The 14,011-nt window shown below is 38.2% G+C and overlaps 1 protein-coding gene across 1 annotated transcript; it reads right to left on the bottom strand.

The window, feature by feature from the left end:
• Positions 1-6,856: 6,856 nt before the first annotated feature.
• On the bottom strand, positions 6,857-9,640 carry LOC306699990 (macrophage mannose receptor 1-like). Its single transcript, XM_079164843.1, has 6 exons — positions 9,581-9,640; positions 9,041-9,089; positions 8,266-8,673; positions 7,661-8,002; positions 7,475-7,563; positions 6,857-7,364 (listed from the first exon to the last, which is right to left on the bottom strand). Exons 2-6 carry the CDS (start codon positions 9,075-9,077, stop codon positions 7,254-7,256), a joined length of 987 nt encoding a protein of 328 aa, XP_079020969.1. The 5' UTR covers positions 9,078-9,089; positions 9,581-9,640; the 3' UTR covers positions 6,857-7,253.
• Between the last annotated feature and the right edge of the window lie 4,371 nt (positions 9,641-14,011).

The raw sequence follows: 14,011 nt of genomic DNA, 5'->3' as shown, positions 1-14,011 counted from the left end.
AGTGAAGAAGGTCAGTATTCAATTATTAACAGCCTGTACATGCGAATGCATCAATGATATCTTCTGTTTTCAGATCAAGACAAAATATTATGCTTAATCCACCTCTAGGGTGAGAAAGTCATAAACCATAAAGATCTTTACTGTTGATAAAATCCTTCTACAGTCAAACTCAAGTGTGTTTATGTTCTGAAAAATGTATATTCAGGAGATGGGATACAGGAATTCTACCAAACTACATAATTGATGTGCTGTAGAATGTTCACCCTTGTTCGATGTAATGCTCAGTTGAGTATTATTTCACATTTACTCATTTTGTGAACTGAAAATGCTTTAATTAGGCCAGAACATGCCTATTGATATATTGTCACTGTCCACCGAGAACAATGTACCATAGCCCAAACATCTTTTCTTTTATGGAGCGATAGAAAACTATGTGCCTTGTTCCAAGCTTGGAGATAATTAATTATTTAAAGATATAAGATATAAGGCAAAGTGGATTTTTTTAAATGAAAAAAAGCATCTGCATACTCAAATATGTGTAATAATCTGTTAAGTATGCAAGCTTTTGTTCAGAGAACTTTTTTAAGGCAAGAACGCAAAAGATTCAAGGAATTCACTTAATTAACTTTAACGTAGAACACTTGTGTACATATGTTGTAGTTTCGTGGTAAAACATCAAAGGGATTGTAGTCCTAGGTATGATGGACTACAAGTTAAAGACACAGTGTCTATAGAGACAGTTAAAAAATGTGCAGCACATCAGAGATAAAAAATACACCCATATAGAATATGCAGCAATAGAGATACATTATATGTAAACATCAGGCTTCAGCCATAAACAAGCATATAGAATCTTAATCCTCTTTAAGACCCAATGGTTGCAATGTTCTTATAAGATGATATTCAAATTATTCGGAAATATAAGTGAAATACTCTTCCTGCTCCCCTCCAAAATGCACTCAAGTGCAGTGAGATTAGTGTCATTATGCTGGAGAACACTCAGGCTTTTAGCTTTGGACTCATGGTTCACCATAAAGGGACACTTTCCTGTTTTAAATAAAGGGCATCAAACCAAAGCAGGTTAACACTGATGTTCCCGTATTGGCATTTCATGATTGAAACCATGTGGCCTTTTACAAAATCAATACTTTTTAGGCTCTGTTTCTCTTCATTTGCGTCCACTTCAATTCTTGATCCATGACTTTAAGTGAGAAATATTTGCAGCCAGGAGGATCCATAATTAAATCTTCGGGGAGATAAAGTAGGTCAGCTGCAAGATGGGTTGGTGGGTAGGGGGAAGGAAATCTGTTCCACTTTGGAATAATGGACCAATTTAACAGCATTCATCAACTGGAAATGACTGAAAACAACTTCCAAGCCCCCCCCCCCCCCCCCAAAAAAACAAAAAAAGAAATACATAGAAAAAGTATTTAAATACATCGTCTAAAAATGTATCAATTAAAAAGGGATAGCAGGCGGACGATGCCAAAGAAGAATGCTAAACTATGTTGTTTGAATATATAAATACACTTGATCTCCTTCAATGCCACTGCTAACCCCATTGAGGCGTGGAGGCAGCACAGATTCAATGTTAAAGGAGGCTAATTACTCCCAGTATCTCCCACACTCCAGGGAGGCCAGGTCATCCAGAGGACAGGCATGTGAAACATTCCTGCAGCCTGCTGCTGCTGGACCTCCCTCCCAGTCTCAGTCTTCCCCTGTCCTCCTTTTCTCCTCCTTCATCCGTCCTCCCCCGGCTCCTCGTCCCCGTCCTCTTCCCTCTGTCCCATTTAGCATCGCTCTAATTTCTTTTTCTTTTTTCTTCTTGCTCTCCATCTTGATCGCTCTTTCCAATGTTCACTCAGTCAATTGTTGTCATTCTGTGGTAGGAGTGCATCTATTCAGCCATTCATCAATCACATTTTGTGGCATGTGACACACTGATTTGTTCTGATTAAACAACGGCTCTGTGAGGTTGTACTTAGGGTGCTTTGAAGTAATGCTAATGTCAGCATGCTAATGTACTCGCGAAGACAACGCTACCTTGCTGATATTAAACAGGTATAATGTTTACCAACTGTACCTCCAAATTACTATTACTAAACTCCATTTGGATTGAGGCACAGATCTGTGGCTGATGTGTGAGGTATTGTTGTATTCAGTCTGGCCGTACCCTGACAGTCCTGGATACCTCCATGGATGTATAAAGAGAACTGGATACAGCGTTGAATGCGGCGCCCCTCGTCAATCCTACGAGGGTTGCTCCGTGGTGCGTGAAGCAAGAAAAAGTTAGACTTCCAAGTACGAATTTCTGATGGAAGTACTCGGATCGTCCGGCGCTCTCACGCAACCCTGGGCCCAAAGAACAAGTGCACAAGTGTTTGCTTTAACCCCGCCTCCCAGCCCACGTTATCGGGCTTATTTTCATGAACGGAGGAAGGAAAACCTCTCTGGATTCAGCTATGTGCGAGTGCATTTTACAAATGTTAGGACCTAGTGAATTAAATGAGGGCCGTTCAAGTGTTCGCACTGGGCAGTTGATTTTAGATGTCTGTTTCCCAATGTAAGTCTATGGGAAAATACTTTTTGGGAGAAGGTTGATATTTCACTGTTTGGCCACAGCAAAAATGTACTTCAAAGCCATATGCTCTTGTTGTGGTTTGATTATTTTGTTCTATGGCGAAGGCTTGACCAACCCTTCTCTGCCTCTGATTGGCTTACGCTGATATTCTTACCCTAACCCTAACCAAGCACACTCTTCATGCCTATACCCAATCGATGGAACCAACGAACAGGTAAAATATGCTACCATAGACGGTATACAAGAAGTGGGCGTAGTCGTTGTGACGTCACCCATCGATTTATGGACCGCCGTTTTGAAGCCTTGAGTTCAACGTTTTGACCGTTGCCATCTTGGCTTTTCGCAACCAATGAACTAAAGTGACCATATTTGGACTGGAGGAGAGACGTAGAGACGGTTTATGGTCTGTTTGACTCTAAATGGACCATAATCTACTAAATGAACATCGTGCTGTATTGAAGAAGACTTGAAACTAGATATTGAGACCATAAACTCATGTTTACTGAGGGAATAAATCAAGTGAGAAGTAGAGTTATTTTTTCATAGACTTCTATATAATCTGACTTCCTTTTTGCAACCAGAGGAGTCGCCCCCTGATGGCCATTAGAGAGAATGCAGGTTTAAGGTACTTCAGCATTGACTTCTTGTCAGAACTGAAGGTTGCTGCCTGTTTGCTACACAGCCTGGCGCTCTTCCAGGCACTTGTTTACATCTAGAAAAGCTCTGGGAAGGCTTACGTTAAAATAAAACATGCATTAGCCAACAAACGCTTTGGTGAATTCTCATAGTTACAAATTTTGTTTTTTAATATATATATACTCAATATTAATATAATATAATTCACTTTATATATAATCCTGACCCTAAACCATTAAGAACGACTTACTTATTAATATTATTTAGGTTTTTGTCCAGATTTGGTCAAAGTCATGAAGGAAATCTACCCTAAATATACAAAACCACACAACAAACCACATCTTGGTTTCGTTAAAGCTGTAAAATCCTTTTCATCTGCTCCTCATTTTGTGCATTTCCCCAGCATTTTGTCCAAATATGGCGTTGCACCAAATGGTAAGTAGACTGAATGACCGACTTCCCAACAGATCCTCAGCTTTCCTTTTGATTCTTTACAACCAGTTGTAAACCTTCACTTGGAGCCTGGCACCATTGAGGGGTTGTTTATTAGAGCAATATATCTCTTTATTCTCACTGTCACACAAACAGCAGTGATAACGGGCAATGAACAGGTTTAGAAGGGCTCTCTGTAAGTCAAACTCCTCTTTGAAGTTTTAGCTTATTAAACAACTGAAAATCAAGACCATACTTGCTGATTGATGAACAGTTGCCATGTTTTTTTTTGGGGGGGGGAAATCTGGGGCTAATAAGATATTTGGGACATGCGGGCAGTTATATTCTCTGACCTGCAGCCAAACCGTTATCTGACCTGTCCGGGATTAAGTGGAGTTTTGCATTAAGGACTGCCTAAACTTTTCAACAGTAAAAATGACACTAGTCAAACTGATACATCTAGTTTTTATAACATTGAACCTAAATTTGCAGATTTCACAGTCAGAGATTAACATTGGATATATATTATGTTTATTAATATATGCTTTTTGTTGACCCAAACTGTAGTGGAGGCAGAAAACATCTACACGGCTTGATGAATACTTAGTTTGCTCAGTAAAGAAACACATTTTTGGATGTTATGTGGAAGCAAACAATTTCATAAAGCCTTTGCAAAAGCTATTTTTCTTCACCTATTGTTTCATTGGCGAATGTGGAATACGGTGTTTAATTACGGTGTTTTTTATGGAGGAAATTAAACATTGTGAAGATTTGATTGGCCGGAGATTAAGCAAAGACTCACAGAGAAAAAAGATATTAAAAAAATATAATGAATTAAAGACATTAAAGCAGAACTCCCCCCTGAAACAAATGACGGGCATACAGGACTCATTACTCAGCCATGGTTTAAACCTGGTCAAATAGTTGCAGCTATAAAAAAAAAAATTCTTGTTCAAAAGCATTCTGGAAAATATAGCTAATCACTGGGTTGAACTGTTTAGAGCAAATTTCCCAAAGTTGGAATCAGTCACATCTTAAGGGGCCCTTTCTGAGGAGCATCCAGCATTGTGCTGCATTTTAACAGGCTCATATTTGACTATATGCAAATGAGGAAACTGACAAAGGTCACCTTGATAAGCCACCTGATAAGATCCCTGACCAACTGTTACTTTATTAAGTAGGCAATAACAGAAAGCAACGAATTACAGCTGAAGTATGTCATTTTGTTTGACTAAACATCATCACTTCTAGATTTAGAACACAAAAACAAACCAGAAATAAACAGATGAACTAAGTTTACAGTGGACATGATTAATACAGTAAGATATATTTGAAAGAATAAGCAATAATAAACAATGAGGCGTCCTCGGTTTATTTAATGTGAGCCAGAGATGAATAATGGCGTCGTTCATATATCAAGACATTGAGCCTGAACCAAGATCATTCACAACAGATACAAACATTAACTCATCATTCTTCTCTTCCCTTTTTAGATTTGTTGTGCTTATCTTGTCTTAAGTGGTTTAACTGAAACAGGAAACTTTTAACCAGAGGATGGCAAAACTCAGCTTTTTTTCACCTCAGTGTATAGTTACTCTTTAAATGTACAAGATACTGCACAAAAGTGCATATCATCTGGTATTATGTGATTTATTTTGTGCAACATTTGGCTGTGCATTGAGTGTTACTGAAGTCTGATTCTTGAGGTCTGATGCCAAAGGTTAACTGATTCTTGAGGTCCGATGCCGTGAGTTCTGATTAGAACTGATTCTGATGCCCGATCCTGGGAACTGATCCTGAAATCTGATACCAAAGTTCTGGTACTCAGGTCTCATAGCTGGGTTCTGAAGCCTGAGGACTGAATCCTAAGATCTGATCTAAGGTCTGACTTTGGCCCAGAATTGTTCCTCTGTTGTTGCTTTTTTCCTCATGAGAGAATGAGAATATGGGCTGGAACTTTACCTGCTGTAGGATCTGTGTGTTAGCAGCTGGATTTGAAAGGTCAGCATTGGTCTGAATCTTCACCCTCACCACGGTCAGCTTCACTTTAAGGGCTGGACGGTCCAACAAACAACCAGAAACCAAGGAGAGAAATATTATTGCACTGCCAGAAAACAAAAACAGAGAAGTAAATATCTGGTTTACATGTATCTTGAGTTGAGTTGCTGCCATGTGATTGGCTGATGAGCTATTTGTGTTAACACACATACTGTGAATTGGAATACATTCGAAAAAGAAATCCCCATGATGGCAGATGAAGGCGCACTCGTCTCCGTCAGCCCACTCACGTAGAGCATCAGTATATGTTGCCATCACCAAAGCTCTTTGGCTCTCCACTTTTCCAGTTTCTTAATAAGCCGTTGCTGTTATCAGACCAAGTCCACAGCACTCGGTACAGAACGATCCAGACATTAGGGGCTTGTTTCGAGTTCTAGACGTTTGTGTTTTCTTCTTTGTTCTCGATCATAGCTAAGTCTGTGTAGTGTGCTCTGCAGTGGTCGTGTAAATGAAACTCACTGTTTCCCACCTCGTAACAGAAGAAAGAATACTTAAATCTTTGATCAGGAGTTCATTTCTTGTCTTGCGGAGAGTATTGTGAACTTACAGTGGAACTGTATTTCATCACTTATTCCCTTGAAATATAAAGGCAAACTGACAATCATTGTTGAGATCTGAACTCTTTCATCTACCAAACATACAGACGGCTGCTATTCGCACAGATGTACTGTAAGGTGTGTGCTCTCGCTACTATTTTCATATGCAAAACATGACCTTAAAGGTTATCTTTTGTGTACAGACCATGACGGGACCATGATGTAATACCTTACTATACTTACTAAAGGTGTCATTCATGGGGCTGCAACTGATTTGTTTCATTATCAATTCCTCAGCTGATCCCGGTTAATCGTTTTGTCAATAAAACGACAGAAAATAGTGAACAATGCCCGTTAAAATCCCCCAAAATCCAGGGGGACACCTTCATATGTATTGTTTTGTTCAACAGCCAAAGACCGAACCGTCGACAACCCTCTGAGCCCAGTGAGCTAGTCGCCTCCTCTTGTCTTCAGCAGCTAAACTCTTGAAATGAGAAGATATTTACATATTCATAGATTCTGGATTTTTCAATGAGGGAGGAGGAGGAGGAGAGCTAATTTTAAACTTAAACTTTTTTAGTGAAAAAAGACCCACATCGGACACAAATTATCATTCACAGCAGAGTATATTTATTTTCGTCTGAAAACACGTCTGACAACGAAAGCAATTCTAAACAAAGCTGGTGATGACGGTAATAAGCTCACTTTATTCATCATGCAGCATGTACAAGTGAAGGTGTCAATACAATTGTTAAAAAAGTAAGACAACAGAAAATTAGGTAACTGAAGATAAAAAAAGATATAAGTGTTTACATTCGTTATTTTAGACTTTTTAAAACAGACGGACCAGTAGCTCCTCTGATTACTACAAGTGAAAGTTTAATGACTATGTAAACAACAAAAAGACCAATCTTCTATTAGCGGCTGTCTAATTACATACTCAAATGATTTGATTAACAGCAAAACAAAATCCTCATATCATTGAGTAGGCTTGCAGATAAAAACACATGTTAAACATTTAAAATGCATTGAGGTTCAGTGTGTTTCTCCTGCTTTCTGGGCGGAGTCTTCCATCGCAGCTTGAAGTCAGTGTATCCCTGACTCTCTAGCGCTGCAGCCAGCTGAAGAGAAAATAAAGAAATAAAGTACACTCTTTAGTTTTCTGTCTTTCTCTTCATCCACTTTCATTTTACCTCCTAAAATAAACAAAAACAGAGAGAGAGAGTCGTACCTTCTGCAGGATCTGGGAGTTCGTAGCTGGATCTGTGATGTCAGCGTCGGTCTTAATCTTCACCCTCAGCGTGGTCTCCAGTCTTGCAACTGAACAGTGAAATAAACGTGCAGTCACTAAACAGCGAGACTCATGCTGTACATTTTGATTAATATAGATCAAAAGAATTTCTTATTTAACAATCACCTTGATGGCAGATAAAAGGATACTTGATATCACAGGTTTCGTCATCCCATCCATCTAAAACATGCTGGGTCATACAATACTGTGTGCCACCATAGTTATTTGGGCTGATTTTGCGCCAGGATTTGAAGGAGCTCTGGGACTTGTCGGACCAAGTCCACCGCACTCGGTACAGACCAATCCAAGCTGTATCACTGCTTGGCTTTTTAGAAATGACCTCATTGTTTTCTTCATCGTTCTCAATCATAGCTAAGTCTGTGTGGTGTTCTCTGCAGTAGTCACGGGCGTTGTACCACGTTTTCTTCGTTTCGATGAACACATAGGTTTTCTCAGTCTGGTTCGTCTCTGCAATAGACAGGTGAAGGCAGTGAAACAATTCATTACTGATGTATATTTGATGTCTACTTTGTTAAAAATCAAGTCTTTAGCTATGCACCAAAACAATATTTTTACTCTATTTCTCTCTTATTTATATATAAGAATCTTAAATATATATATATACTGTATATATAAAAAAGAGAGCGGTAGCTGTGACATTTTCTATAAAATTGTGCCAGTGGACAAATGCATTCAGTGTGTAAAATCCATAAACTCAAATAATTTCTTACCAGTGTAACAAATAAAACTGAATGAAACTGATTCACACAACTGATCGGCCCATTTTCCAGCAGGGAGCATCGAGACACAGTTTACATCTGCTTTCTCACTGGATGGTTCCTTTGTCTCCCAGTTTTGGTAACCGGTTTTGCTCGTTTCACCAGTCGCTGACCATCTCCAGGAGTTGCTGTCATTGCCCATGCTGTCCTTCCAGGATTTTGGGTCGTCACTCATCCCGATCCATGTCCATTCAACAGGGAAATCAGAACGTAGCGTGCTTATATCATCATTGCTTTCGATGGTCGCCAGGTCGGTGTATTTCTCTCTGCAGTAATGCTGAGCCTCAGCCCAGGTCATTGGTGAATTAACATAGTAGTACGTACGCGGGGGGAAGTGAGAGCAGGAGCTGAGGCTGAATCCTGAGGGTTTTGTGATTTACAATATGTAATAATTTCCATCAACATATAATAGCATTAGGTCCAAGCAACTCATGCAGATTGTTCATAGCTTGACAACTATCACTGTTTATTTCTTTCACGCCATTATTATTCTTACTACAGCTACTTTTTACAAATAAAAACATACATGTGATATAATAAATTGCTTACTAATCGACCCAGTACTATACTAAGTTTCTTAAAATGTTAAATATTATATTCAATGATAACATAACACTTTGAAAGGAGACTCAACAAGCTTACAATGCTGAGTTGGGTTTGAGTGTGAACTGAAAACCAAAACAGACATTTCATCCGTCGTTAAATTCCTTAAATGTCTTGACCTTACCAAAGAAGAGGAGAATGAGAGTCACATAGCAATCCATTTCTGATTTTCACTGAAAACAAGAAGAAAATAGTAAAATAATTAATGTAAAACTGAACTTTCAAACGTCTGCATGAGCAACATGGGTGTTTCCAGTTATCCTGGCTGATTGAGACCTCTGCTCTGGTCGCTAAACTTCATGAATGAAAAGATACAGAAAAGTCAGAGCAGCTGCAACAACAATAATGGGGAAAAAAAGGGAGTTAATCTCTAATTATACATTCATTGAAAACAGCAGTGTACTAGGCACAAGGATATATTGGTGTTGTACTTTGTATCCTGGGAGCATTTTATTCTGTATTTGGTGATGCCCGGTAATCACGATTTTGGTAATTTGCAGGTCCGACAAAGTCTAGAGATCGAGGTTAAAACTGGGTTAAATTTTCACCAGCGGTTAGATGTGTAGTTGGGACCTGCTCCTCTACCAGCTCTTAAATAAACAATCATTCCCCTGCAGTCCTTGTTCATAGTTAAAGTGAAATGGAGAAATAAAAGTATACTTACAAGTTTAAAATCCAGCCGTTGAATGTTCTGCGATTGAGATTTGAACTCTTTGTTGTTAATCATCCAACAATTCAGACAAAGAAAAACTCGGCTAAAACCCCCTTGAGTAATATATTGTGTCTGACACTATTTTCATATGCAAAATATTACTTTGGTAAAAGTCATCCATTGGAGGTTGGATGCATCATAAATATCCAACAATAAAGTCATCGGCATCCTCTCTGCATAAAGAAGTGTTTCATTTCTCAACACATTATGCAACCTTTGTTAAAGCTGCATTAACTCCCTTTTAAAAGGCATTATATTATTCATACATAAATGTATTTACAATCAAATTAGCAAAAACAGATTCTAGGGACAAAAGTATGAAGAGAATATGTGTTTTATTTAGAGAGCATTGACAATTGTTTCCTTTAATGGATTAACAAAAACTTGTATGAGAAGATAATTTGAAGCAATGCTCTAGTTATGGTTCAAGTTTAAAGTCTACCTACGCTCACATGTTGTGATTGTTATGTAAGTTTGATGTTCAAGCTTCACTATGCAGAATGACGTATGTGCAGAGTTTGACACGAGAAAGAAGTTTTCACATAAACAGTAATGCCAAAAAAAAGCTGTATTTTTGTACAACTTCCACTTATCAGCCTCTCAAAGCCTCTTAATAGCTTCAAATATAGAGGTATCGCACGTCAATCAGGAGAGACTCCATGAGAATTTAACAATAATTTCACTGTTTCCTCACTGTTTCCCACCTCGTAACAGAAGAAAGAATACTTAAATCTTTGATCAGGAGTTCATTTCTTGTCTTGCGGAGAGTATTGTGAACTTACAGTGGAACTGTATTTCATCACTTATTCCCTTGAAATATAAAGGCAAACTGACACTCATTGTTGAGATCTGAACTCATTCATCCACCAAACATACAGACGGCTGCTATTCGCACAGATGTACTGTAAGGTGTGTGCTCTCGCTACTATTTTCATATGCAAAGCATGACCTTAAAGGTTATCTTTTGTGTACAGACCATGACGGGACCATGACGTAATACCTTAATATACTGACTAAAGGTGTCATTCATGGGGCTGCAACTGATTTGTTTCATTATCAATTCCTCAGCTGATCCCGATTAATCGTTTTGTCAATAAAATGACAGAAAATAGTGAACAATGCCTGTTAAAATCCCCCAAAATCCAGGGGGACATCTTCATATGTATTGTTTTGTTCAACAGCCAAAGACCGAACCGTCGACAACCCTCTGAGCCCAGTGAGCTAGTCGCCTCCTCTTGTCTTCAGCAGCTAAACTCTTGAAATGAGAAGATATTTACATATTCAGAGATTCTGGATTTTTCAATGAGGGAGGAGGAGGAGAGCTAATTTTAAATTTAAACTTTTTTAGTGAAAAAAGACCCACATCAGACACAAATTATCATTCACAGCAGAGTATATTTATTTATGTCTTAAAACACGTCTGACAACGAAAGCAATTCTAAACAAAGCTGGTGATGACGGTAATAAGCTCACTTTATTCATCATGCAGCATGTACAAGTGAAGGTGTCAATACAATTGTTAAAAAAGTAAGACAACAGAAAATTAGGTAACTGAAGATAAAAAAAGATATAAGTGTTTACATTAATTATTTTAGACTGACTTTTTAAAACAGACGGACCAGTAGCTCCTCTGATGACTACAAGTGAAAGTTTAACGACTATGTAAACAACAAAAAGACCAATCTTCTATTAGCGGCTGTCTAATTACATACTCAAATGATTTGATTAACAGCAAAACAAAATCCTCATATCATTGAGTAGGCTTGCAGATAAAAACACATGTTAAACATTTAAAATGCATTGAGGTTCAGTGTGTTTCTCCTGCTTTCTGGGCGGAGTCTTCCATCGCAGCTTGAAGTCAGTGTATCCCTGACTCTCTAGCGCTGCAGCCAGCTGAAGAGAAAATAAAGAAATAAAGTACACTCTTTAGTTTTCTGTCTTTCTCTTCATCCACTTTCATTTTACCTCCTAAAATAAACAAAAACAGAGAGAGAGAGTCGTACCTTCTGCAGGATCTGTGAGTTCGTAGCTGGATCTGTGATGTCAGCGTCGGTCTTAATCTTCACCCTCAGCGTGGTCTCCAGTCTTGCAACTGAACAGGGAAATAAAAGTGCAGTCACTAAACAGCGAGACTCATACATTTTGATAAATATAGATCAAAAGAATTTCTTATTTAACAATCACCTTGATGGCAGATAAAGGTATGCTTGATATCACAGGTTTCGTCATCCCATCCATCTAAAACACGCAGGGTCATACAATACTGTGTGCCACCAACGTTATTTGGGCTGATTTTGCGCCAGGATTTGAAGGAGCTCTGGGACTTGTCGGACCAAGTCCACCGCACTCGGTACAGACCAATCCAAGCTGTATCACTGCTTGGCTTTTTAGAAATGACCTCATTGTTTTCTTCATCGTTCTCAATCATAGCTAAGTCTGTGTGGTGTTCTCTGCAGTAGTCACGGGCGTTGTACCACGTTTTCTTCGTTTCGATGAACACATAGGTTTTCTCAGTCTGGTTCGTCTCTGCAATAGACAGAAGTGAAGGCAGTGTAACAATTCATTACTGATGTATATTTGATAATGTCTACTTTGTTAAAAATCAAGTCTTTAGCTATGCACCAAAACAATATTTTTACTCTATTTCTCTCTTATTTATATATAAGAATCTTAAATATATATATATACTGTATATATAAAAAAGACAGCGGTAGCTGTGACATTTTCTATAAAATTGTGCCAGTGGACAAATGCATTCAGTGTGTAAAATCCATAAACTCAAATAATTTCTTACCAGTGTAACAAATAAAACTGAATGAAACTGATTCACACAACTGATCGGCCCATTTTCCAGCAGGGAGCATCGAGACACAGTTTACATCTGCTTTCTCACTGGATGGTTCCTTTGTCTCCCAGTTTTGGTAACCGGTTTTGCTCGTTTCACCAGTCGCTGACCATCTCCAGGAGTTGCTGTCATTGCCCATGCTGTCATTCCAGGATTTTGGGTCGTCCCTCATCCCGATCCATGTCCATTCATTGGGCAAAGCAGGTAGTAGCGTGCTTATATCATCATTGATTTCGATGGTCGCCAGGTCGGTGTATTTCTCTCTGCAGTATTGCTGAGCCTCAGCCCAGGTCATTGGTGAATTAACATGGTAGTACGTACGCGGGGGGAAGTGAGAGCAGGAGCTGAGGCTGAATCCTGAGGGTTGGTGAGAGAGGGCAGATTTAGTATTTCGTGATTTACAATATGTAATAATTTCCATCAACATATAATAACATTAGGTCCAAGCAACTCATGCAGATTGTTCATAGTTTGACAACTATCACTGTTTATTTCTTTCACACCATTATTATTCTTACTACAGCTACTTTTTACAAATAAAAACATACATGTGATATAATAAAGTGCTTACTAATCGACCCAGTACTATACTAAGTTTCTTAAAATGTTCAATATAATATTCAATGATAACACTTTGAAAGGAGCCATTATGAGTCGGTTTAATACTTTAAGTAAAATTTGCTCATAATACTTCTTCTAACTTAAGTAACATTTTGAATTCAGAGCTTTAGTTGTATTTTTAGACTATGGTACTTCTACTTTTACTACTTTAACTCTGTCGTGTCTTTAGTCTTGTTTACCTGAGAGATTTCAGTTATATTTGGTTTAAATTAGGTCACTATGAAGCACTTTTCCTGCTCATACTTCTATGAAAATGTATTTATTAATAGATTCTCAAGGTTCAACAACATGTCTATTCATGTAGTTCATTTCAGAATTTGCTCTTTTTTCTTATTTTAAAAACACCATATAAATTTCTCACCAAATGGGTCGAGTAAGTAAAAAGATTCCTGTTAAAAAAGAGTTTTTAAGCTCATTTAAATTTCATAATATATTTTAATTGCCAGTGATGATCATAATGAATCCTTCTTTTGATAATATATTTTGCATAAACCTTTGTCATCAGTGAATTTACGCTCTGTTTTTACCTGCATGACTCAAGAAGCTTACAATGCTGAGTTGGGTTTGAGTGTGAACTGAAAACCAAAACAGACATTTCATCCGTCGTTAAATTCCATAAATGTCTAGACCTTACCAAAGAAGAGGAGAATGAGAGTCACATAGCAATCCATTTCTGATTTTCACTGCAAACAAGAGGAAAATAGGAAAATAATTAATGTAAAACTGAACTTTCTAACGTCTGCATGAGCAACACAGGTGTTTCCAGTTATCCTGGCTGATTGAGACCTCTGCTCTGGTCGCTAAACTTCATGAATGAAAAGATACAGAAAAGTCAGAGCAGCTGCAACAACAATAATGGGAAAAAAAAGGAGAGCTCTAATTATACATTCATTGGAAACAGCAGTGTACTAGGCACA

This window comes from Pholis gunnellus (assembly GCF_910591455.1).
Source record: "Pholis gunnellus genome assembly, chromosome: 8".
In the NCBI taxonomy this organism is placed as follows: Eukaryota; Metazoa; Chordata; class Actinopteri; order Perciformes; family Pholidae; genus Pholis; species Pholis gunnellus.
The sequence above is the reverse complement of the archived record's forward strand: the minus strand, read 5'-3'. Positions and strand labels throughout refer to the sequence as shown.